The following is a 26,036-nucleotide window of genomic DNA, read 5'->3' as shown; positions in this document are numbered from 1 at the left end:
AATTTGATGTGCACCGCTCTCCTGTGAGAAACGGACACTATAATGGCCACAATAACGTGGTACAATACTTTGCATAAACTCCTTTACATTTTGTACTATAGAAGAAATACACGATACAGAACAGAAGAGCTTGTACTTGCAAAAAGTGAATTATTGCAAAAATAAATAAAGACCCAAAAAATATTTGCATTTAAAAAATAATTTTGCATCTATTCCCAAGATCAGAACTCTGAGCCGCAGATATTCGGTACACGTGACGTTAAACCTCGGCTGAAGTGGCTCCAGACCAATTAGAGCTACCAGATTCAACAGAGTCGGACTTGGCATGAACAGGAGATGAAGAACTCATAACCGCGCTACAAGAAAAGTTGTCTCACAATACTAGTTAGAGAATGTGGGAAGAGAAAGACAATCTATCCGAAGATCCAGAGCCAGATAGAATTACGCACTAAGCCGAGGAACAGATCCAGACAGATTTTAGAAAGGGTACCAGACAACATGTGACAAAAATAAATATGAGCTGAATGAACAATGAGGGCCATTGGAGTTTGTAGCGGATCTGTGTCTGCATGAATCGGCCAGAGTTTCACTTGAATCAGTACTGCTTAACCAAGGGCATATTAGCGGTGGAATTTCCGTTTTGGGTCGTCCAACATTTTTCGCATTTCGATGGATTTTTCACCAAAAAACCCCACGAATTTTTTTAATGCTTAATGATAGTCCGTTTGTGTGAAATGGTAGTGTGAGGTTAGTATAACTAGCGGACGTTTTCCAAACCGATGGGGCTTTAGATCTTGTTGTATTTCTCTTATTGTTCTGCTCGAGTTTGTAGGTTGGGATTTTTTACTACGGCTGTCTGAAGACTTCAACTCCGAACGGCTCAATAATTTTTCACTCTCGTTTTGTGAGCTTGCTTTATACTTTTATTTCGGTGTCGAAATTCCCGGTCTTTTGATCTTTTTGATCTGCAACTTATAAACTTCTTTCTCAATCTTTCTCAATCTTTTTATCTTCATTTAGTCACTTTTTCACGTTTTCACCAAAAATGTCTTCCAGATTGGTTAAGTTCGGCTTGCCTGATGCCTCAGCATGGCACTTTCCTACTTTGGACACTCCTGTCCCATCCAGTCCGTTCACTTCAGAATGGTTGTCGAGTATCTTTGCCTCGTCTATGAATGTGACCACTCCCTTGACTATTGCTATAGTCTACTTCTCCTCGGTTCACTTCATCAACCCAATTGTCAAGAATAGACAGTTGAGAAAGTACTACGAGAAGAACCCTTCTGAGAAGAAGTCCAGTAAGGAACCTAAAAGAGTGCCTGCTGCTCCTTACGCCATCGCCAGAAATCCTCTTTTCAAGGTTTTTGTCTTGTTGCACAACATCTTTTTGTGTGTCTATTCTGTCTGGACCTTTATCGGCATGACAGCTTCGATCGTTAACACCATGGGAGTATTCAAGGGCGACATCTTACCAACCTTCTACGCTTCTTTGAACAGAGACACCTACACTTTCAAGAAGTTTGAGTTGTTCTTCCAGTCTGTTTGTGACTCTAAGCAAGGTGTCTTTTCTAGAATCATCTCGAACGACCATCACAATCTTGAGGTCTTTGGTTGGTGGTTCTACATTTCCAAATTCTACGAAGTCATTGATACTATTATCATCTTATTGAAAGGAAGACCCTCTTCGTTGTTGCAGAGTTACCACCATGCTGGTGCCATGATGTGTATGTGGGCTGGTATCAGATTCCAGTCGCCTCCTATCTGGATTTTTGTTGTGTTCAACTCTTTCATTCACTCGTTGATGTACTTTTACTTTTCCTTGAGCTGCTTGCATATCCGTGTTCCAACGTTATTCAAAAGAGTATTGACTTCGATGCAAATCACGCAGTTCGTTGTCGGTGGAAGTATTGCTGTGTTGCACTCCTTTGTGTGGATCATCGATACCTCGGAATACGTTAGTGAAGACAACTTGCGTTTGATCAGTTGCATTAGCACTCCTGACCAGGCCCTTCCTGTCTTGATCAACGTGGCCTACTTGGCTCCTTTGACTGCATTGTTTGCTGCATTCTACATCGAAAGCTACCTTAAGCGTAAATAGGCTGCCTTCACGCCCCGCATCTACTCCTATAGAACACCTAGACAGAGTTATTACTAAATAAAATTTCATATATGATTGACTGTATTGCTAAATGTAGAGACGCATACATCAGCTCAAGTTTGAATGATTTATCAGTGTTCAGGAATCATTTCCAACATCGAAAATATCGTAGAGAGATCTACATTGCAAAGCCCTGTCTTCGAGTGTATTGAGATAGGAGCTATGTTTATATAGGTGTCATGTACACAATCCAATCTCAAGGCTTATAACTTATGCTAAACATACCTGTGAACTACAGTGGCTGCGAAACGAGCTACAGTAAACCTGAAATAGACTTGATAAGACGCTTTTGACCTGCTGAGCATATATTTTCGCAGCAATAAGAGTATTTTATAGCGTTATTTTTTGGCGACCTAAAAAATCCACGAGTCGAGACACAATAAGTACCTGCTATCACTGAAAGGAAGAAAAGCAAGAACGCCTGCTTCGGGACAATACAATACTTCTGCCTTGGCCGATTCCCCACTTTAACGTGGGATTAATTGAGCTGGAGCAAATTATAATTGCGTGGTGTTTGTGTGGTCGTTTATGACGTCACATTCTAGTTCTGGACTAAGCATAATCTCAACCTGCAAACACGCTCAAACCTGTAACATAGAAATTATAAGGATCTAAATATACTCTTTGGTTTCGTCTTCTTTTACCAGAACTCAGACATAGTATGTATTTCTTAACGAGAGCTCTTCAAGCTTTAACAAAATACTGACCTTATTGTTATAGTTAAATCTGGAAATTTTCAGTTACTATTTGCTAATAGACATCGCATTCCATTATACATGTTGAGAGAATGCCACCAGCATCTTTGAATCTGGAGGAACAGACACTCTTCAGTCTAGAAGACGAACTAGAAAATGAAAATGGAGATGAATACGAAAATGAAGATGATATCGAAAACGAAAACGAAAACGAAAATTCAGAAAACTTAAGAACAGATGTTCGTATCAAAAACAATAGACGTTCATCCTTTGATTCGAACTTTACATCGACTACTACGGCATCTAGCATTCCAACCATCATAATACAAGACACCTCGCTGCTGCTGAAGCCTTACATCGAACAATTCGAGCAAGTAGAAGATAGAGGTATTACTAAAAAGCAAGAAGATTTTGAAACGGAAGACGACTTTGACTTGGAAGATGATTCCAAACCAATCCGGTTTAACAGGAAGAACATATTTAAAGGTTCGAATTCGACACCCGGATCTTCTGGGAGTGCAAGCGACGGAAGAGATTCTCAGGATTCGTTTATAGACGATTTTGGAAACAAATACGAAGACATTGACTTCGACTCAAAAGGCTATACCTCGAAGCTCAAGTTCAAGGGGACTAGATTGGTTTATTTCACGTCTGCGTTTGTTTCACTTTTTGTTTCTCTTTTTGGCTATGAACAAGGAGTCTGCTCTGGTATCTTGACATTTGACACCTTTATTAAGTACTTCAACCACCCCAGCCCTAGTGAAATCGGGTTTGTAATTTCTATTCTAGAGATAGGAGCCATGATATCATCGCTTTTGGTAGCAGGTATACTGGATAAGTGGGGCAGAAAAAGAACAATATTGGCTGGAACATTTGTGTTCATAATTGGTGGAACGTTGCAGACTTTTGCAGTTAACTTGTATGTGTTTGCAGTTGGTAGAGTGCTTTCTGGGGTGGGTGTAGGAGTTCTATCGACTATGGTGCCGTCCTATCAATGCGAAATTAGTCCCAGCGAAGAAAGAGGCAAGTTGGTGTGTGGAGAGTTCACGGGAAATATCACTGGTTATGCTCTCAGTGTATGGGCCGATTACTTCTGCTACTTTATTCAAGATATAGGTGATGCAAGGGAGAAGCCTCATAGCTTCTTTGCCCACTTGTCCTGGCGATTGCCTCTATTCATCCAGGTGGTGATAGCGGCTGTTCTCTTTGTTGGGGGATTTTTTATTGTCGAGTCACCTCGTTGGTTATTAGATGTAGACCAGGACCAACAAGGATTCCATGTATTAGCGTTGCTCTATGATTCACATCTAGATGATAACAAACCACGTGAAGAGTTCTTTATGATCAAAAACTCCATCTTGTTAGAAAGAGAAACTACACCTAAGAGCGAACGAACTTGGAAACATATGTTCAAGAACTACATGACCCGAGTGCTTATAGCTTGTTCAGCACTTGGCTTTGCACAGTTCAACGGCATAAATATCATTTCGTACTATGCCCCCATGGTATTTGAAGAAGCAGGCTTCAACAACTCCAAGGCTTTACTTATGACAGGCATCAACTCTATAGTATATTGGTTCAGTACGATTCCTCCGTGGTTTCTCGTGGATCATTGGGGTAGAAAGCCAATTTTGATATCCGGGGGTTTATCTATGGGAATATGTATTGGTTTGATTGCGGTGGTAATTCTACTAGACAAGTCGTTCACACCGTCTATGGTTGCGGTATTGGTGATAATCTACAATGCATCTTTTGGCTACAGTTGGGGTCCTATCGGATTCTTGATCCCGCCGGAGGTGATGCCATTGGCAGTTAGATCGAAAGGTGTTTCTATTTCTACGGCTACAAACTGGTTTGCCAATTTTGTTGTGGGTCAGATGACGCCAATTCTACAGCAGAGATTGGGCTGGGGAACTTATCTATTCCCGGCTGGTAGTTGTATCATCTCGGTGATAGTGGTGATTTTCTTCTATCCAGAGACAAAGGGTGCAGAGCTAGAGGATATGGACTCTGTGTTCGAGAGCTTTTACAACTACAAGTCTCCGTTCAAGATTTCACGAAAGAGACACCAGAATGATGGCCAGGCGTACCAAAGGGTAGAGAACGATATCCGCCACAACGATGTAGAAATGGACGATTTGGACGATTTGGACGATTTGGACGATTTGGACGATACCGAAGATCACGACGAGTCTCCAAGAAGAACATTACTCTAGATTATCATGAGAGACTATTGAGTCAGGAAGAGCCTGGTCCATTATCCAAGTAGACTCTCATGACGTCTGTTTCTCTTCTGTTTACAAGTATATATCAAGCTTGCAGCTGGTGTGTTCATCCAGCAGTGGCTCCTGGAGTTCGGTTATGGTGAAACATTCTGCCAGAAGCCGATGGCGTATCGCTCACTACCAGCTAATGGCTAGCTACCAGTTCGTGATAATTATGTGAACAACATGCACCTCTTATTTACATTTTCTCTTCGCTACATTATAGTAATTTTACAATACGACCATACTAGCACGGTAGTTCAGTTTGTAGATGATATCTAATCTCATCTGGGGTCTGGTCTGGCTTTGCTTGCTTTTCTTCCCACCAAATCCTCCAGCCTGGCCAGATCAGGATCCAGATTCGGCTGTTGGTCTGGTGATACATCACAGCCATCCGGCTCGGCCCAGACGGTCAACCCCATGCATTCCAACGTCCTTCTGACGTTATTGCCGTAAAAGTAGAGTCTGTTACCTGGGTTCCCAATAATGGCATAAACGGCATGGGCTGTAGCCGCGACATTTTGCTAGATCTTTTTTTTGGCAACTGCCGGTCTTGCACCTGAGTGCGGTTACTGGCGGCAGATGGAAGTCAAATCCCGCTAGACAGAGAGGTCGTATCTGCGACATTTGCTCTTGCTCTGACATTTCCGGCAATGTCGCTTCGCTTAGAGACACTACAAGTGGAAAATGCATGCGACTAGCGGATCACAAGACTTCCGGCGGAACGATCCGCATAGTTAACTACTCTGAGTAACTGCAGCGGCTCCGACTGCACTTTTCATTCAGTTAGCATTCCAATATGAGCCAATGAAATTATGCCAGTTCAGGTCGTCCAAGTCAGGAACAGCGAAGGTTTTCTCGTCTCGTCTGTGCAGAAGGCCACTGGCATTCTGTGGTGTGTTTCTAACTTTGGGCAATGGCCGTGGGCCCATCTTCGGTAGGGCAACTTTTCCCATTGTTCCTAGAAGCCACCAAGGCCGGGGATTTGAATGGCAGCGGAGAAGCCGAGAAAGTACGCAATATGCACACCAAAGACGCTAGCGAGCATAAAAAATACATGGGCTGAATGTAAGAGGGCGATTTTCGCTGCAGAACACTACGGGAAATGTCGTACGCTCCTTCAGCGCACAACGCTGATGTAATGCAGCAATAGCGGATAGCAGAAAGGGGAAATGTCTGACTGTGTTCGAGTTCAGTGTCAGACGAATGTGCGCTGAAAATAATGTCCAGGTCTCTTTAAGAATCTTCTGTCATGTCACACACAGTCCGGGCTCGAGATAAGCTTTCCCTACTTGGAACTTGGATAAAACACATACGACATTTAGACGACCACATTCTGAAACGGTACCACGTAACATGAGATCTCCATTTGTTCGGCGACATCCGCAGCGCACTTGGCTAACTATGGGCGGTTCCATGCCCGCGACATTGCCCTGTTCAGCTTTGCGGGATATTTTAGTGCAACCGTTACGACGCAGACATTTTTTGGTTAGTTTCTTATTGGCCGCATGTTAAATGTCGTGCACACGCCGCCGCGACGACATCCACCTCACGGTGCCAACAGATTCCGCAGGCTGCATGCAGGCTGCACTCTAGGATGAGCTGCTGCTGCTAAAAAATACCTGATACCTGAACTGCTCCTACAGGCAGAATTCCATTCTATATAATGTTCAACATTCCTGGTGTTCAAGAGGAAGAGTCGTTTGTATGGCCCTCCAGATTTACTGATTGAGTTGCACGGCTCTGAATTTGCCTGTTAGTTGTATTTATTCTTAGAGCTTGTTCTTCGTTTGTTCAGCGTGAAAATCGTGACTTATCTTGCTTTTTCTTATCTATTCATCTAGTCACACGGCTCCGTCCCATTCTAGAAATCCTATAAATTCCTGAGAAATCCCAAACAACTCCGAGATCGAAATTATCGCATTATTGTATTCCAGAAAGCTACCCCCACAATGGCCATTTCCATCCAAAGCCAGTCGGCGTACTCTCCGGCGATTCCTATAGCGACACAAGAGTACGACGCTGAGAACAGACTCAGAAAACAGTGTATACTGCCCCTTCGAAACTCCGTCACCATAACGTCTATCAAGTCGACTCTCTACAACAAACGAACCAACTATAGAGGTTCCAAACGTCTGAGAAATAAAAACCACCAAGTGAATCGAACCCAAGTAGCAGCTCACCCTCTCAATGAGTTTGCACCACAAAACCCAAGTCCTGACTACTACCAATACGAATATGAAGCAAACTACAACCATCTTGGAAACGAAGACGACGTGAAACATTTTGAAAATGTAGACGGCGAAAATGCCGAAGTAGAAGAGGTTGACATCGACGAAGAAGAAGAAATCGAAGACGACTATTCTTACGACGATTACTCACTCAGTTCAGAGTCGTCGCATTCCACTTCCACTGATCGTCTTTCTTCGCTTTCAGCATCTTCCCATAGAAATTGTTACTGCTACTTCTCGTACAACAACAATCATCACAGCTTCTCGTACGTTTCCAAAAGCTCTCGCTATGGCTCTGTGATCAACATACCCAAGTCGGTAACATCCTCGCTATCTTCATCTGCGCCTTCTGTGTTCTCGTCCTACATTTCGTCATCTTCACCTTTGGCAACGACATCGGTATCCAAAACTGCCTCCTTTGCGGCGCCATCTATTGTAACCAACTCAGCCATGACTGCCACCACAGAAACGTCACCAGCATTTACTATAAGTAGCAACGACACACACCGCAGTTTGCACAAGTCTTCTTCCACCGAGTCTCTCTATAAAGTATTGAAAACACAAGACAGTCTCGATTTGAAGAAGAAAGCTTCACCCATATCAAAGCTCACGAACTCATTCAGATCCTGGAAAGATTCCTTGCAAAGGAACTTATCTACCTACTCTTTGCTTCAGGAGACTCCCAGAATGACGGACGATGTTTTACCTCCTATAGCTGCATCCGCTTCAGGTTCGCGTTGGGCCGTTTTGGCAGATGTTCACGAAGCAGAAGAGCCAGAGGACGACGAGGATGAAAAGAGTTTGCATCAAGAACTCACGACTTTTGAATGTGCCGATTCGAATGATGTAGAGTACGATTCGTTGAAGACACCATCTTGTAAATCGTTCAAGAACCGAGACAATAGAATCAACTCGTCGTTCTTGAGACTCTACGCTTTTGACTACAACGCCAGAATGAACTCCAAGACGTTGCCCAACACTGCCAGCTTCGGCAGTGGCGATACCAATGTGAACCAAACAGAGTTGTTTAGACTCGTAGCTGACAAGCCACAATTGTTAGTTTTCCACCATCGCTACAATGTCTGTCGTATCTCCAACATGTCGCGTGACAAGTTGTGGAACAGTGTGATTCTTCCTCCTCGTAGCGACGATTCTCCTTTGTTGGGGATCGACTGCAACAACTATGTCTTTTTGGGAAACGCAGACCTCGATGACATCGACTACCTGCTTACCCGTAAGTCTGGAAACTATCTTCCTTGGGATTCTACTCTGTTGTCTTTGCGTCCAACATTGAAGCCAGCTGGTATCTTGTATAACGGCAAGACTAAGCCTAACGGCATGGCACCAAACTCCGGTTTCACCAAGACTCAGTTCACCGTCAAGGGCTGGTGCAATCCCAGATGGATGGACTGCTCCTCCTAAGAGCAGCTCAAAAAGGTTCAATACTGGTTTATTACCTTTGGCTGCTACTTGATAATAAGATTTGCAATCTAAAACTACAGCAAACTAAAATTACAGCATAAGTGAAGAACAGCTCGCCTGATTCTTCTTTTCTATTTACTTCTCCATTGTATATCTACTTGTGTACCACAGTATACCCTTTATGTTTCAGTTCTCTCTCTACTTTATAGATGGTTAATATAGCAATCCCTGATACAACAGATTCGACTAGTAGACAAATCATATAGAGGATATTGTGGCGACGACATGTCCGCTTCAGAAACTATACGGTGCTTTGCTTGACAAAGACAAAATCGTATAATTTGAAGGAGAATATTTGCATCCATTTCGTAAAATCAAGATTCGTATCCCCTGCTACATTATTCCTATGCCTGCATATTTGCTTTGCATACATAGCTGCACTATGCGATATGCGCCAGGAGACTTACACTTCACTGCGACTGCCATCACTGAGATCCACATCCGAGAAGCGAAAGACGTCAGACAAAAGGCGTCAGACACGATTTTAGGGGGTTCTTGGGGATTCAACAGGACAAGCGGGTTGAGTTTCTGACTCACGTTTCTTCGGTCACAAATTTTCGTCAGCTTTCCATCCAAGCTGGTCATTTGCACGACATTCGACTCACTGTTTTTGCACCGAACAGGTCACATCCCTTTGGCTCCTCTACCGAAACAAACAGAATCAGAATCCTTATCTATGAATTCTGTGTCACCACATCCCAGAGAAACAATGACGAATAATGTCGCGTCGTCATGTATTTCTGACAGACGAAAGTGACAAAAGAAAGGAAGCCTACCAAATGGGACAAATTTGAAAGACAAAAATATGTGGTAATCTCAGGAAGGGGTGCAATCCAGATACAAATCGGAGTCCCGACTCCAGGTTCCAGGTTAGACTACAGTATCTAAATGATGCCCGCCGCGCCACCCAAACAGGCAATTAAAAGCGGACATCCCAATCTAAACTAAACTGCAAACAACAAACTGCAGTGATACAAAACTACATGTTCACAACAATTGCAACACTACATTTCAAAAAAAGCAGTCACTAATCACGTGCAGCGCGTCTTCTCAAAAGATTTGTAAATCGTGCCCTAGGCACTAGGACGACATTCTGCATGCACGACATCAGAAAAATTTTCCCTTCGCGCGACATTATTCCTACTGGAATTTTTCACTCTGATGGGACTTTCATACATATGAAAAATAGGCTGGCACTACAGTTAAGTGTTTGTCGTCTTTTCCTACTCAACCCCGTAACTATTTCAAAATGGCTCCAAAAGGAAAGAAGGTTGCTCCAGCTCCATTAGCTACTAAGACTGCTAAGTCTGCTTCTGCCAAGAACCCATTGGTCGATGCTACCCCAAAGAACTTCGGTATTGGTCAATCCATCCAGCCAAAGAGAAACTTGTCCAGATTCGTCAAGTGGCCAGAATACGTTAGATTGCAAAGACAAAAGAAGATCTTGTCTTTGAGATTGAAGGTTCCTCCTGCTCTTTCCCAATTCCAAAACACCTTGGACAAGAACACTGCTGCCCAAACCTTCAAGTTGTTCAACAAGTACAGACCAGAAACTGCTGCTGAAAAGAAGGAAAGATTGACCAAGGAAGCCGCTGCTGTTGCCGAAGGTAAGTCTGCTAAGGATGCTTCTCCAAAGCCAGTTGTCGTCAAGTACGGTTTGAACCACGTTGTCTCCTTGGTTGAAAACAAGAAGGCCAAGTTGGTTTTGATCGCCAACGATGTTGACCCAATTGAATTAGTCGTTTTCTTGCCAGCTTTGTGTAGAAAGATGGGTGTTCCATACGCCATCGTGAAGGGTAAGGCTAGATTGGGTACTTTGGTCCACAAGAAGACCGCTGCCGTTGCTGCTTTGACCGAAGTCTCTGCTGCTGACGAAGCTGAATTGTCCAAGTTGGTTTCCACCGTCAACGCTAACTTCATTGAAAAGTACGAAGACTCCAGAAGACACTGGGGTGGTGGTGTCATGGGTTCCAAGGCCAACGACAAGATTGCCAAGAAGGAAAAGGCTGCTGCCAACGCTGCCAGATCTTCTTAAGTGTAATGTGTTGTAAATACTCATAAACTTAATACATGTGCCATAAGATAGAAATTTAGATAGAAATTTAGAAAGAATTTGTAGCAAGCATATCTAGTATGTTCTGAGATGAGTAGGGAGTAGATTATGAAAGCTGATAGAAGTGCTTTTCTCTAGTCGTGGTCTACTTTACCATATATTAGCTATACTACCGTCTTCTACATATCTTAACACCTCTGGTTCCCAATGGCTGAGGCAAGAATACGACAGAATATACATCAAAAGTTTTGAAGAGTTTTCAATAATCCATATCAAAGTACCAAGCACCTAATTCTATATATTATGAGCTAGAATGAGCTCCCATGAGCCGTATTGTAGTACTAGTGTAAATCATCATTAGTATAACTAGAATTCGATGTTTTCACGTGCTATGGCTCACATGCAAAATCACACCACCAAAGTCACGTGAAAAACTCTCTAGCCAATTAGATAATCGTTTTTTCGCATTAAACCATCCACCAATATTTCCTTAACTATGGGCTTAACTATGAGTGCGAAATTCACATAGTGAGTGAAAAAAAATTGGATTTCGAGATTTCAAACTTCCTCCATTTCTAACCACACAGATTACCAAGGTTTAATTGTGTTTTCCCGTCAAAACCAGAGTCATCTAAGTAGTTCCGTCCATCCGCCATGTCGTTCTTGAGAGACTTGATAGAAGCCGTTGTTCCAGCTGCCTACGCTGAAGAAGTAAGTATCCAGAACTGAAAGCTCAATGACAAAGAGAAGAGAGAATGAAGGAAACAGGTGAAATTGTGAGGCAACCATCAAAGTCGTGTTCTGATATCCGAATGCAGTGGTGTACTGAAGAGAGGAGGTAAAAGAACGAAATAGTGAAGCCCCACATTCAGCCATTTCATATTCGTAATTGCAACTTGATTACCCAATTGTTCACAAGACTTGGTTGTTTAAATTGACAAACAAATGACATTTTGATCCCCGAAGGAGTACGACTTTTGATTGTCATGTTCGTTTATCATGTTTGGATTCACTGGATGTCTATTTTTCATCACGGAAGCGAAGAATGACGTGTAGTAATTGATTTGTATCATCTATGGTGCATTCTCAGTCTCGTATTCAATGTTTTCGACATCTCGTTATAATCGCATAGATATCTGTCATCTTGTTACAAAGTAGACTTCATTGCAACCATGCCGTTAATTGTCAGTTTCCAATTTTCAATGTTCATTATCGTGCTATTATAGCAAACTCATTTTCGTTATCGACAATCACTGCATTATGTAACGTTTATCATTCTTGACTCATAGTTTTCACTATTGTCATTGCTATTGCTATATATACCATTGTCTTAATACTAACACATATAGCCGGAAGAAGAACCAGTTGAAGAAACTGAAGAAGCCGAAGAAGAAGCTGAAGAAGCAGACGAAGAGGAAGAGGAAGACGAAGATGAAGATGATGATGAAGTGGAAGATCCTTTGGTTGCATTGACCGAGGAATGTGCCGCAACTCCAGCATGTAAGCCATACAACCACCACTTCCACGAGTGTGTCGAAAGAGTCACCGCAGAAATGGAAGAAGAAGGTTACGCTGAAAAGGACTACAAGGAAGACTGTATCGAAGAGTTCTTCCACTTGCAGCACTGCATCAACGACTGTGTTGCTCCAAGATTATTCCACAAGTTGAAGTAAACTGGACCTGAAGTGGAACTCTGTTCCATGCTCGTATAAATCTCCCACGCTTGTGATCCGTTGCAAGTAGGTCAGCATCTTCTATTCCCTATAAATAAAATTATGTTCATTTGGTCATTACTCGTTTACCTTAGTTTTGATATTTATTCTTATTATTCTTATATCATATTAGAAACGTTAAAAGAGAGTATTAATTAAGGATCATATCTAATCTAGCCTCATAGAGATGTCCACACAACTGAAGTTAACTCTAAGCAGACATTTGAATTTACATTTGCAATTGACTTGCCTGTCTTTTCTATTTGGCACGTATCAAACAGTGGTCTGCTGGCAAAACATTTCCAGATTGTATCTGTCTATTTCCTGTTCATGAAGTTGGTCTTGAACATCTCTCTTTAATACATGCTTATCTTCGTCACTAGATCAAAGTAGAATACTTTTTGTAGTGAAAAATTGATAGAATTGATTTTGAAAATTGAAATCAGAGCAGCTGGAAAAGTCGAAACAGCGAATTATGATCAATTTCATACAGAGAGTCTCAATAGAGTTCATATTTCTTCCAATACTATCCATGCTCGACTTCTACGGTGAATCGTGGATAACAGCCCATACTCTCGTCGGAAATGATTTCCGATCACCGGAACTCAATAGCCAACACCCACTTATCGTCGCAGAGGCCGGAAAGAACCAGAAAGTGTCATTCCACACCTTCTGACCCACCATTCAAGTCACGATGCTTCTGTCCAGTCAACCTCTCGGATCCTTATCCATAGAACATTCCATGCTGTTCTCTATCAGTACCCAGGTAGTTATCCAAATCTGAGTTCGTCACGTGCTGCGATTCCGGATCGGGGCAGCGATCGCAAGACTCTACACGAGATATGGGCCGACAAGTCGATCAAACCAGCCACTGTTTGTAGCGATTGCTTTCTCGCCAACAACTGCTACGATATCAGCCACTTAAATCACTACTGAGAGAGTTTTTAGCCACATCTACAAGCCCAAACACACCAAATTCAATCCTCTGGCTGTGGTAATGTCACATGGTAGCGCCGTCTCTACACACTCCAGCCGATTCTCGACGTGTGTATATATAAGGAGGATGAATCCTATTATCGAAAAAAAGTCGCCATCGTTTAACCAGGTGAACAGCAATTCCACAAAACTCCACCAAACCATCGTAACTCAGTCTGAACGCGTCTGAAGGTTGAAGAAGAATCTGAACATATCTGTCGAGAATTGAAATTGAATTCGAAAAGTATCCACAAGAATCGAACTGCTAGCCTCTACCGATAACTAGCATTGAACAAAGTATACGTGAAATAATCTCATCCAGCAATCCATCAACAACAATGTCTGAAAACGGTACAGAGACAATTGCGCCCAAGGCTGTCATCGAGGACAGAATCTACGTGGGCAATGTTGACTTCAAGGCCTCCGAGGAAGAGTTGAAGCTGTTCTTTGAAGGTTTAAATGTGTAAGTATAGTATGGAGTTTATTAGCGAAGATTGAATCATGTGATGTGCCACTAAGAGCAGAGAAAAGAGTTAGAAAGAGTAGAGACTCGGAGAAGTTAGAGAATGCGAAGCGTTCAATTGCGTGTCTGTCACGGCAATGGAATGAGAGGAAATGTTGGCTGCTTCGATCACGGTGTATATGGTTAAGTTCTGTGAGGCTACATTCTCTGCACTTTTGCAATGGTACCATTTATTGGAAATCGTACACAAAAATGTCCACCCTTTTGGCACCACAATGGTATTTGATGGGGCACGACCTGTGGAGGATGCAGTAGATATCGATTAGCGATTTGCAATCAAAATGATTTTGCAGTCGTTTAATCGATTCTAGCGCTTCACAGTTGGGGCAATTGGTTTAATCTTCACTAGGGTTCATTAGGTTTTTTTTACTAACATTTTTAGCACCGAAGTTGATATTCCTTTTAAGGAAAACGTCCGTGGTGACAAGGTATTCAAGAGACACTTGGGGTTTGCCTTTGTCCAATTTGAAACCAAGGAAGATGCAGACAAGGCTCTTGCCGACTACAATGGCCAGAAGTTCCAGAGAAGAAACATCTTCATCAAGAAGGCTGTTCCTCCTCCTACTGAAGAGGAAAAGAAGGTCAGAGTAGAGGCCTATAGAGCCAAAAGGGAGGCCCTCTTAGCTGACAAGGTCAAGAAGAAGGCCGAGGCTGCTGCTGCCAAAAAGGAAGCCGATGGTGCAGCACCAAAGTCCGGAGCCGTGGACTCGTCCAGCGACGACAAGACTCCCGAAGGCAAGGCTTCGAAGGATACCATTTTTGTGACCAATCTCAACTATGACGTCACTGTCAAGGACTTGAACGTTTTGTTCAAGGACTTGAAGCCCAAATGGATCCATGTTCCTGCTAGAAAGGTCCCCTTGCACGTGTTGAAGAAGAACCACGGTCGTAGAAAGAATAAGGGTATTGCTTTCGTTAAGTTTTCCAGCGAAGAAACACAGAAGCAGGCTGTTTCTGAGTTTAACGGAAAGGAAATCAACGGAAGAGAAATCATTGTAGATATTGCTATTGACGCCAGAACTCCAAAGGAAGAAGATGTAAAGCAGGCCCAAGAAGCCGAAGCTGTGGCCGACGTCGCCGTAGCAGAAGCCGAAGCTGCTCAGGATGAAGAATCTGAGGCATAGTCGGCTCCTGTTCTCCTACTTTCTATGGCCCCGTAGCTGTCATGATATTTACTTCTAAAATTCCTTGTTTTATCTTCACATTATTCTAAAAAAAAGCGTTGAAAGTCGATGATGTTTTCTCCTTTCAACATGGTTGCATCGAGCTTCTGCTCGTACTTATGATAATAATATTATTTGGTTTGTCCTGCTGGCGGAGTTCTTAGCTGAATTTCTTCCATTGGGTGCAAATTGTGAATACGGTCTTATATATTTGAATATATACTTGAATCCGGTAGTTTCTATGAAGAACATGTAGAGACAACAAGTAGAGATACACTATCCTACAAGCAATGCTAAATATAACATTTATATCAAATGCTAATTATATTGTAGTTCGATATATGTCACGTGGTTAAAGAGAGCAATGTGACTGCTTTTTTCACTTCTCTTTACTATGGGTGAGCTTTCTGCAGGCAGTTAGGTTTTCGTCACGTGATACTCTTCCGCGAAAAAATTCTCAAAATTTTCACTCACTGGGGCAGTTAACAAAAGTAAAATAAGACCTTCTGTTTAACAAAGCTCCTCTATTACTTAGCCAACTTTATTATTGCAAAATGGGTATGTACATGTCAGATAGTGCAGTTCACGCAGCCCAAGATCGAGAAGCAAACGTGTAAAACAGACATCCAATAAATCCTCAACAAGATAGTTAAAGGAGAAATGAAAAGATATAATGACAGAATTCGATATTCATGAATAATGCCGTAATGCCAAACTGGCGACAAGTCATAGAGAAAAATTACTATAATAGTGAAAGAAAAGAAACAGATTAATCAGGCGTAGTCAATTTTCCATTTGGGTCTGTTCTAGTGGGATCCACTTCAGTTACTTAGTATATGAAACAACATTTCACAATTATGGATATGCAAATCCTGTTGAAAAATCCATAGGAAGAGCAAAATTCTAGCAGCAACATTACAGTATTTGAATGCCACTTGATTTCACTGATTTCCATTAAAGTCCTTAAATTCTGTAAAACACGAAAATTCTCGATCAGACATGAACAATGAACTTATGAAGAGTAGTACTAACATCGTATAGGTAGAGTTATTCGTAACCAAAGAAAAGGTGCTGGTTCAATCTTCACCTCTCACACCAGATTGAGAAAGGGTGCTGCCAAGTTGAGAACCTTGGACTATGCTGAACGTCACGGTTACATCCGTGGTGTCGTCAAGCAAATCCTCCACGATCCAGGTAGAGGTGCTCCATTGGCCAAGGTTGTCTTCCGTGACCCATACAAGTACAAGTTGAGAGAAGAGACCTTCATCGCCAACGAAGGTGTCTACACTGGTCAATTCATCTACGCCGGTAAGAAGGCCTCCTTGAATGTCGGTAACATCTTGCCATTGGGTGCTTGTCCAGAAGGTACCATTGTCTCCAACGTCGAAGAAAAGGTTGGTGACAGAGGTGCTTTAGGTAGAACCTCCGGTAACTACGTTATCATCATTGGACACAACCCAGATGAAGGTAAGACCAGAGTCAAGTTGCCATCCGGTGCCAAGAAGATCATCTCTTCCGACGCCAGAGGTGTCATCGGTGTTGTTGCCGGTGGTGGTAGAATTGACAAGCCATTGTTGAAGGCCGGTAGAGCTTTCCACAAGTACAGAGTCAAGAGAAACTCTTGGCCAAAGACCAGAGGTGTTGCCATGAACCCAGTTGATCACCCTCATGGTGGTGGTAACCATCAACATATTGGTAAGGCTTCTACTATCTCCAGAGGTGCTGTTGCCGGTCAAAAGGCTGGTTTGATTGCTGCTAGAAGAACCGGTTTGTTGAGAGGTACTCAAAAGACCCAAGATTAAATCTTGCGGTAGTTTGAAAACTTCATAAGATCCACAACGCAAAAAGAGAACTACGAAACGCAGAAATGGACGTCTCTAGTCACGATATCTCATCTTACGTCTGTGTTACGGCTGCTTTCGTGGTTCTTTATGTAAAACATTGTTAGACTTCTATTGGGGTTTATAATCTTTTGTGCATTACTTAATACATATTATTGTAATTTTAATTGTAAGATGGTTCATGTAAGAATGCGCTGGAGAAATAGTTACTACCATCGTGGCTGGTAACGTTGAGATTTTTGGAAAGAACCGTAGTTCAGCGAAAGAATTGTAGTTCAGCAATTACTGTCTAACAATGAATTCAGTTCAAGTATAACTATAGAAATATGGTTTTAATAATAAGGTACATAGTTAGTGATTGCAAATCTTAGGTCAGTTTATGTAAGCTGTATGACTCAGAGATGGAAACTGTGGAGCAACTGGAATTTACAGCGGAACGTGGAGATAACATTACTACTGTAGGCTATTTAGTTCAGTGTGATAAAATAAGGAATGGTACGATTAGAAAAATAGAGCAGTAGATAATAGCAGAAAACTAGAGTATGATAGTAAAAAGAAGGCAATTGTAGAGTTAAGGCCAAATTGCATACTTCACTGTGAATGGGTTGGATAATTGAAGGATCGTAAGTCCATCTTCTTTTGGAATCTAGTCGCTTAGCTTTCCACTTTTTAAGAAGGAAAAAACTATAATTGTAAGCTAGCAACAGAAACGGAAACATGAAAATTGTATCCGTCCCAATCAAGCGACACAATACTAGATGAAACAATCCCCCAGTGTCAAACAAGTCCGCCTTTCGAACTGTGTGAAGCCCCCCATATTAAACCTGGCATTTTGCCTTGGATGAAATTGATGCCGCTTGGAGAGAAGTGAAAAATTCGGAGCGCAAAAAAATAATTTGGCAGAGAGAAAAAATAATTGCATCTTTTTCGCAGCAGCAACAGCAGCAGATTCAATAATCTAGCTTACAAGACTAGACTAGGAGGGGAACGTCTATGAGTCATGGAGCACAGCAAGGGGTAATTGGCAGTGAAGGGATCGCTACTACGCTAGTTGTTATAGGAAAAAAGCAGCACGGATGTAAAAAGCCCAAACAATGGAGATAGGCGTTACTGCAGAACGAGCAGTATCAACAGAATGAATTAAAGTGACAGAATTACGAGTTTTGGGGCCAGGTTTTCACTGTTCACCGCTACTTGCTGGAGCATTTTGTTATTGGAATAGTACCTTTCATGCGGTTAAACCACCACCAATACCGAAGCTGTATTGGAGCGAAGTCAAACAAACAGTGTGAGAGGATAATGGCAGATAGAGCTCAATTCTGCCGGAGCGCAAGGCACTTGAACCAGTAGTGGATACAAGTGATAACTAAAGTTGAAGATTATCTGTGAATTTTTCAGGACATGAAGCAGCACATGAAGCCCTCGTCAAAAAGATGTATACATTTATGAACTCTCTCCAGAAAAGTAGATTAAGTAGAAATAAGTGCAAAAAAGTGGATATCCAACTCCATTCAATGCTACATCTCACCGCTTTCTTCTCTTCTCCTAGTAAACTTCTCTTCTCTTACCTCTACTTAATGCCGCTCGCTAATCTCGCTATCGCATTTTTTCTGCTTATCCTAGAAGGCTCATTACGTATATGGCACACAGTACTAATATTATATAATAGAAAGGCTCGCTGAAAAATTATTGCTTTCAATTTGTACCCTTCTTCTCTTTTTCTTTCTTCCTAATTATTTCTGTTTATCCACCGTCTGCCATGTCTGTGTTTGAACCGACGTGTCTGCTATGGCACTATGACGACTTGACCCGCTGCGGCCGGAACAAGCTCGCCTACTACCCTCCGCTCGTGGTGGGTTCCATCTCATTCGTGATTCTCGTTATTAAGTCCTCCATCTCGCTCTACAAGAGACGCCAGTCAATTCGTCTTTCCGAAAACGAAAGCCAACCCCTTTTGGCCAGTTCCACTGGATACGGAGCTGTAGACCCTGCTGCCATCCAAAACGAATCTATTTCCTTAAAAGCGCGTCATTTTGACATTGTTCGTCTTCCAGACACCAACGAAGACGGCTCACCCCACGGAGTAATCCAGGAAGTGTACAAAGACGTGTACGAAAGAGTTAGAGTCGTTGTCGAATACCTTCTTGTCGCTTTCCAAGTTGCATTGGCTCTCAGTTTGTTCTTTTATGCGGATTCCGCCAAAGAATTTAAACACGAACCTTTGACTCCATACGTTAAATCCACCTTCTGGCTATACCTTCTCGTGATTGCTACTTTCAGAGTTATCAACTTGAGAAAGGTCAATGTCCGTTTGCCTAACTTGTGGGTCCACTCGACTACGCTCTATTTCTTCAACGTGTTCCCTACGCTTCTCACCTTCAGGTCTGCCCTCGTACAGGGCTCTAGACTTTCTGATCATGTCCGTTTCTACTATGTAAGCGAATTCATTGCCTCGCTAGTACTCTTGGTGTTGAACTTCACTGCCAAAATCGGAGACAAACCTTGTACTCTCTATATAACCAGCGATGGCACTGTACCTTCTCCTGAACACATTTCTTCTGTCTGGCAATTTGTCACTTACTCGTGGTTGGACAAGATGATCTGGAGAGCCTGTAAGAGTACCATGAACCAAGAAGACATCTGGGGCTTGAGAGACGACGACTATTCCCTCTATATTCTCAAAGCCTTTGAGGCTTCCAAATCTACTGCCAGATTCACCTGGAAGTTGTTTTCGCACTTTAAGTACTTGTTTGCTGCCCAAGCATTTTGGGCCATTTTGGATTCCATCTTGGTCTTTGCTCCTTCGTTGTTGTTGAAGAGAGTGTTGGAGTACGTCGAGGATCCATCCAGCTCTCCTGCTTCTTTGGCCTGGTCCTTTGTTTTCTTGATGCCTATCTTCAAGATGTTTGACTCTGTTGCTTCTGGATGTTCCCTTTTCATCGGTAGAAGAGTCTGTCTTAGAATGAGAGCCATTATAATCGGAGAAGTCTACGCTAAGGCTTTAAGAAGAAAGATCACTGTTTCGGAAGTCTCTGACGACTCCGAATCTGAAGACGACAAGACTGACAAAAACGACAAGAAGGACGAAAAGGAAAAGTCTGGAAAGAAGACCGCAGAACTCGGTGCCATTATCAACTTAATGGCCATAGATGCGTTCAAGGTGTCTGAAATCTGTGGCTACTTGCATTTTTTCGTCGGTGCCATCTTGATGCTCGTCATCTGTATTGGTCTCTTATACAACTTGTTGGGATGGAGTGCCTTAGCTGGTTCGGTTTCCATCATTGCATTGTTGCCTGTTAACTACAGAATCGCCAATTGGGTGTCCAAATTGCAGGAAGACATGCTTGCCATCACCGACAAGAGAATCCAGAAGTTAAATGAAACGTTCCAGAGCATCAGAATCATCAAGTTTTTTGCCTGGGAAGACAAGTTTTTCGAGCTGGTTATGGGCATCAGAAACGAAGAGTTGAGCTACTTGAAGTGGAGATCGTTTGTATGGTGTCTTGGTGGTATGGTGTGGTTCTTGACACCTACTTTAATCACCTTGATTTCTTTCTACTGTTACACCATCGTTGAAGGAAACACCTTGACTGCATCCATTGCATTCACTTCGTTATCATTATTCACGTTGTTAAGATCGCCCTTGGACCAGTTATCTGATATGACTTCATTGGTTGTCCAGTCCAAGGTCTCTCTTGACAGAGTTAGTGATTTCTTGGATGAAGAAGAAACTGACAAGTACGAGCAATTGGCAGTAGAGAGAGGTCCCAACTCGCCCTACATCGGTTTCGAAAACGCTACATTGTCATGGAACGCTGCCTCTGAAAACGACTTCAAGTTGAGAGACATCAGCATCGACTTCAAAGCAGGGAAATTGAATGTCGTTATCGGTCCAACTGGTGCAGGTAAGACTTCCTTGTTGATGGCTTTGTTGGGTGAAATGCAACTTGTCAACGGTAACGTCTTCTTGCCAGGAACTACCCCTAGAGACGAGTTGAAAATCGACCCTGAAACTGGATTGACTGAATCTGTTGCTTATTGCTCTCAATCTGCCTGGTTATTGAATGAAACCATCAGAAACAATATTACCTTCGGTGCTCCTTTCAATGTAGAACGTTACGCCAAGGTGGTAGAAGCCTGTAGTTTGACCCGTGACTTGGAAATTTTGTCTGCTGGTGACTCCACTGAAGTTGGTGAAAAGGGTATTACCTTGTCTGGTGGTCAGAAACAAAGAGTTTCTTTAGCCAGAGCCTTGTACTCTAATTCCAAGCATCTTATCTTAGATGACTGTTTGTCTGCTGTGGACTCGCACACTGCTTTGTGGATCTACGAAAACTGTATTTCTGGGCCTTTGATGGAAGGTAGAACTTGTATCTTAGTTTCTCACAACGTAGCTCTTACTGTGCAGAATGCTGCTTGGGTTGTCGTGATGGAAAACGGAAGAGTCAAGACTCAAGGTACTCCTGAAGACTTGGTGCATACTGGTTCTCTTGGTGATGATGATTTGATCAAGTCCTCTGTCATGGGCTCCAGAAACCAGTCGTCTACTAACTTGCAATCCTTGGAAGATAAAAACGCCGATATGAAGGCTAAGGCTGCTGTTATTGAATCGAAATTGAAGGCTGTTGCTGACGAACATACTGAAGACGATAGCAAGAAAACTGATGGTAAGTTGGTAGAAGAAGAAACTAAGGCTGAAGGTGTTGTTAGTTCTGATGTTTATCTCGGTTACGCTAAGCTCTTTGGTGGCTTGCCCACTTGGGCTGTTGTCATTTCTTGTTTCGTTCTTTCTCAGGGTATCTTCATGACTCAGTCGTGGTGGTTGAGAAATTGGTCTATCGACAGTGAAAGGGCCAGCTCGTTCATGAATTCTATGGGTTTGGTCTCTGTGTCTAATGTCTATGATTCAACTCAGTTAACGCTGTCTACAGTTGTTCGTACGTTCACTGGTGCTGCTCATTGGATCAGTGCCTCTATCTCTGTGGCTGAAGAATTCAAATCTAAACACGGCCCTCTTTATTACATTTCCATCTATGCTATTATTGGTCTTTCGTATGGTATTTCTGCCTCATTGAGAGTATTTGTTACTTTCTTTGCTGGTATCAGAGCTTCCAACAGAATTTTCAAGAAAGTATTGACAACAATTTTGAGAGCCAAGTTGAGATTCTTCGACAAGACTCCTCAGGGTCGAATCATGAACAGGTTTTCTAAGGATATTGAGTCTGTTGATCAAGAATTGACACCATTTGCTGAAGGTGTGTTCATTTGCCTTGTTCAATGTGTTTCTTCGTTGATTTTGATTACTTTGATTACTCCTGGCTTTTTGATCTTTGCTTTAATTATTGCTTTCTTGTACTACTTGGTCGGTTATTTCTACATTACTTTGTCCAGAGAATTAAACAGAATTCATTCTGTTACCAAGTCTCCTATCCACCAGCACTTCTCTGAATCCTTGAACGGTGTTGCAACCATTAGAGCCTATGGTATTGAATCCAGGTTCATGAAGCAGAATTTGAACGCCATTGATGCAAATAACAAGCCTTTCTTCTACATGTGGGTTGCTAACAGATGGCTTTCCATTCGTATCGATTTTGTTGGCTCCATGGTGATGTTGTTTTCTGGTGTGTTTGTCTTGCTTTCTGCTGGAATAATCGATGCTGGTTTGGCTGGTTTGTCTTTGACATACGCTATTGCCTTCTCTGAAAGTGCCTTGTGGATCGTTAGACTTTATTCTAATGTTGAGATGAACATGAATTCAGTTGAAAGATTGCAAGAATATCTTGAAGTAGAACAGGAGCCTCCATATGATATTCCAGAAACGCAGCCACCTGCTTCTTGGCCGGAGACTGGTAGAATCAAGGTCAACGATGTTTCGTTGAGGTACTCTCCAGAATTACCAAGAGTGATCAAGAATGTCACCTTTGATGTGGAGCCAAACCACAAGGTGGGTATTGTTGGTCGTACTGGTGCTGGTAAGTCTACCATCATCACCGCATTCTTTAGATTCTTGGATCCAGAAACTGGCTCCATCCACATCGATGGCATAGACATCACTAGCATCGGTTTGCGCAACTTGCGTCAAGCCATTACAATCATTCCACAAGACCCTACCCTTTTCTCAGGAACCATACGGTCTAACTTAGATCCATTTAGTCAGTACACTGATGAACAAATATTCGAAGCATTGAAGAGAGTCAACTTGATTGGCCGGAACGAAACGCCTGCCACTACTGCTGGCGAAAATCAGAACAAGTTCTTCAATCTTGATGCTTCCATCTCTGAGGGTGGTGGTAATTTGTCGCAGGGTGAAAGACAATTGGTTTGTTTGGGTAGATCATTGCTCAAGAACCCTAAGGTAATACTTCTTGACGAAGCAACCAGTTCTATTGACTACAAGTCGGACGCTATGATCCAACAAACGATCAGAGAAGAATTCTCCAACTCCACAATTTTAACAATTGCCCACAGACTAAGAACCATCATCGACTACGATAAGATATTGGTGATGGACGCTGGTAGAGTCGTTGAATACGAGAATCCCTACGTATTAATAGCCGATAAAACCTCGTTATTCTATAGCATGTGTGAAAACAGTGGTGAGCTTGACTCATTGATCAAGTTGGCCAAGGAGGCTTTTGTGGAGAAGAAGAACAAACAATCCAAAAAGTGATTTGGGTTCAGGCTCATTATACATTCATATTCCATTTCCTTAGACTTATTCCATTTGGTTTTTAATTTAATTGTTGGTTACCGTTTTTATTAACTTTTTTTAGCTATATAGTGTCTATTTAATAGTATACTATATACATAAGGAAGCTGTAGGTTTGTGTTCTAAGATAAAGACATGGCAACAATCAGTACTCGATTGTTATCGTCGTTATCCTCCTTTCTCAGTACGGGTTCGCTATTTCTCTTTCTCCTTTACCCTTAGTAAGCACAGGGTCATCTTCTTGACTAGCGTTAGCAACCATTACTAACGTGCCTGTCTATCAGGTTGCAACCTCCTGCAGGCTCGGTATCCGGAACTGATTTCCGCTCTGGCTCACGTGCTTTTCTCTTATCTATTCCAGTTTTTCACTTCTGAGACGTTATCAACACAGAAAGCGGGAGCCACCACACAAAATAGTCTGGATCTGCAAGGAGCACATTTGATGCCGTAGACTGATCTCATCTCGTATATAAGGGTCAAATATGTCTCTGTCGTGGTTTTCGTTTTTTCGAACCTCTAAGCCAGACCAGCCGGTGGAAATGGCCAATATGTCCAAACATGAATACAAAAAACTAGCTAATACGCATATAGCAATAACGAGTTTGGATAACTCCAGTTCTACCTTACTTCTCAACAGTGGGCTGGATGGAGAGTATACGCTGCCCTCGGCCCAGATCAATGGCCAGGTATCATACTTGCAAGATTTGGAAGATTTGCCCCAAGGAAGACATCTTGGTTTGTTTTCCACTATAGTGCTATTTGTGCTGCGAATCTTGGGCAGCGGAATTTTCAGTCTAGCCAGTGGAATATACGAAGATTGCGGTCGTTCGATCTTTTTATTCTTTCTGGCCTGGGTCATTGCCGCGGTATTGGCCTTCAGTGGTCTTTATGTGTATTTGGAGTTGGGCTCCATAGTACCTAGAAGCGGCGGTGCCAAAGTGTTTTTAGAGTTCATCTATGAGAAGCCGAAGTTGCTTGCCACTGTGGCTTTTCTGGTCTACTCAGTGATGTTTGGGTTTACATTGTCCAACATCTTGGTCTTTGGAGAGTATGTTCTTCATGCATTGGAAGTTGAAGTGACTGACTTTAGAACCAGACTTGTAGCGTTGCTGATTTTGTACTTGGCTGCTGGTATCCATGGAGTCAGTATCCATCATGGTGTGAGAGTACAAAACTTTCTAGGCTCGTTGAAAATTGGATTGATCGTAGTGATATTTGTCACAGGTATCTACGTCGTTTTCTTCCCATCTTCTATAACTGGCATAGAATCACATCTTCACTGGGACGATGTGTTCACTACAAAATCTTCTGCCACAACTTCTACGTTTGCCAGTGCCATCATTAAAGCTTCGTTTGCCTTTGGTGGCTGGAACTCAGTTCACACTGTCACAAATGAGATCAAAGATCCTGTGAGAACATTGAAGATCGCTGGACCTGCCTCTTTGGGAATAATGGCTGTAACGTACTTGTTAACAAACTTAGCATACTTGGTTGCTATCTCAGGTGATGAATTAGCCAATAGCGGAACTTTGGTTGGTTCATTATTGTTTGAGAAGGTATTTGGCTTGAGAATGGGAAAGCAATTCTTGACTTTATCCATTGCCGTTTGTGCTGGCGGAAACGTTTTTGTCGTCATATATACAATCTCTAGGGTCAGCCAGGAAGTGTTCCGCGAAGGCTACTTGCCTTTCTCACGATTTATGTCTTCCAATTGGCCATTCGGCGCACCAATGCCTACATTATTGTTGAGTGTATCAATCTCAACGCTCGTCATTATTGTCGCTCCACATGGAGACATCTACAACTACATCGTGGCATTAGAAGGCTATCCTAATCAGGCAGCCATTGCATTGACAGCATTTGGAATTTTTGTTATTAGAAGACGGTATCCGGAAATAAAGGCGCCAATAAGATCCAGTTTGTTCGGAGCTCTGTTGGTGATCCTTATCTCCTTATATTTGTTGATATTTCCCTTTGCATCCAGTACTAGTCCCAACCCCAAGGGACTTGAAAATTGGCCCTCCTATGCTGTTGTTGGCATTTTGTGTATTTTATTTTGCATTGCATTTTGGTATTTCAAGTTTAGGTTCTTTCCCTGGCTTTTCAACTACGAGCTTATTCGCGAAGATGAAGGGTTGGAGGATGGATTGATTGTTAAGAAGTGGGTAAAGGTATATGGTGGTGGTAGCTTCAATTCTTGAGTAATATACATTAGGTTATTTTTACGATA

General features: G+C 42.4%; 9 protein-coding genes across 9 annotated transcripts; all 9 read left to right on the top strand. All coding sequences in view use genetic code 12, as the record gives it.

The window, feature by feature from the left end:
- Nucleotides 1-832: 832 nt before the first annotated feature.
- On the top strand, nt 833-2,176 carry PICST_80911 (fatty acid elongation protein-like protein). Its single transcript, XM_001387031.1, has one exon. It carries the CDS (start codon nt 1,046-1,048, stop codon nt 2,096-2,098), a length of 1,053 nt encoding a protein of 350 aa, XP_001387068.1. The 5' UTR covers nt 833-1,045; the 3' UTR covers nt 2,099-2,176.
- A 1,579-nt stretch (nt 2,177-3,755) lies between these two features.
- XUT7 (xylose transporter, high affinity, putative similarity to STL13) lies at nt 3,756-5,006 on the top strand (the record flags this gene model as incomplete). Its single annotated transcript, XM_001387030.1, has 1 exon — nt 3,756-5,006. A coding segment is annotated over one exon (1,251 nt), but the record flags the coding sequence as incomplete, so codon positions are not given.
- A 1,834-nt stretch (nt 5,007-6,840) lies between these two features.
- PICST_66604 (conserved hypothetical protein serine-rich) lies at nt 6,841-8,898 on the top strand. The gene has a single exon (XM_001387029.1). The coding sequence runs from the start codon at nt 7,070-7,072 to the stop codon at nt 8,768-8,770; it is 1,701 nt and encodes a 566-aa protein (XP_001387066.2). The 5' UTR covers nt 6,841-7,069; the 3' UTR covers nt 8,771-8,898.
- A 1,160-nt stretch (nt 8,899-10,058) lies between these two features.
- RPL8B (60S ribosomal protein L8) lies at nt 10,059-10,928 on the top strand. The gene has a single exon (XM_001387028.1). It carries the CDS (start codon nt 10,080-10,082, stop codon nt 10,863-10,865), a length of 786 nt encoding a protein of 261 aa, XP_001387065.1. The 5' UTR covers nt 10,059-10,079; the 3' UTR covers nt 10,866-10,928.
- A 547-nt stretch (nt 10,929-11,475) lies between these two features.
- On the top strand, nt 11,476-12,735 carry QCR6 (ubiquinol-cytochrome c oxidoreductase subunit 6). The gene is made up of 2 exons (XM_001387027.1): nt 11,476-11,594; nt 12,233-12,735. Exons 1-2 carry the CDS (start codon nt 11,538-11,540, stop codon nt 12,554-12,556), a joined length of 381 nt encoding a protein of 126 aa, XP_001387064.1. The 5' UTR covers nt 11,476-11,537; the 3' UTR covers nt 12,557-12,735.
- Nucleotides 12,736-13,908: 1,173 nt separating this feature from the next.
- Nucleotides 13,909-15,157, top strand: PICST_39616 (predicted protein; the record flags this gene model as incomplete). Its single annotated transcript, XM_001387026.1, has 2 exons — nt 13,909-14,033; nt 14,476-15,157. Coding segments are annotated over 2 exons (807 nt in total), but the record flags the coding sequence as incomplete, so codon positions are not given.
- A 623-nt stretch (nt 15,158-15,780) lies between these two features.
- Nucleotides 15,781-17,262, top strand: RPL2B (60S ribosomal protein L2). Its single transcript, XM_001387025.1, has 2 exons — nt 15,781-15,814; nt 16,298-17,262. The coding sequence occupies exons 1-2, from the start codon at nt 15,811-15,813 to the stop codon at nt 17,056-17,058; spliced, it is 765 nt and encodes a 254-aa protein (XP_001387062.1). The 5' UTR covers nt 15,781-15,810; the 3' UTR covers nt 17,059-17,262.
- Nucleotides 17,263-18,845: 1,583 nt separating this feature from the next.
- PICST_69625 (predicted protein) lies at nt 18,846-23,906 on the top strand. Its single transcript, XM_001387024.1, has one exon. It carries the CDS (start codon nt 18,857-18,859, stop codon nt 23,765-23,767), a length of 4,911 nt encoding a protein of 1,636 aa, XP_001387061.2. The 5' UTR covers nt 18,846-18,856; the 3' UTR covers nt 23,768-23,906.
- Nucleotides 23,907-24,354: 448 nt separating this feature from the next.
- On the top strand, nt 24,355-26,007 carry MUP3 (very low affinity methionine permease; the record flags this gene model as incomplete). The annotated part of the gene is made up of 1 exon (XM_001387023.1): nt 24,355-26,007. The coding sequence occupies one exon, from the start codon at nt 24,355-24,357 to the stop codon at nt 26,005-26,007; it is 1,653 nt and encodes a 550-aa protein (XP_001387060.2).
- Between the last annotated feature and the right edge of the window lie 29 nt (nt 26,008-26,036).

The sequence above is a fragment of the Scheffersomyces stipitis genome, chromosome 1, assembly GCF_000209165.1.
Source record: "Scheffersomyces stipitis CBS 6054 chromosome 1, whole genome shotgun sequence".
Taxonomy (NCBI): domain Eukaryota; kingdom Fungi; phylum Ascomycota; class Pichiomycetes; order Serinales; family Debaryomycetaceae; genus Scheffersomyces; species Scheffersomyces stipitis.
This window is presented reverse-complemented; position numbering and strand designations above follow the sequence as displayed.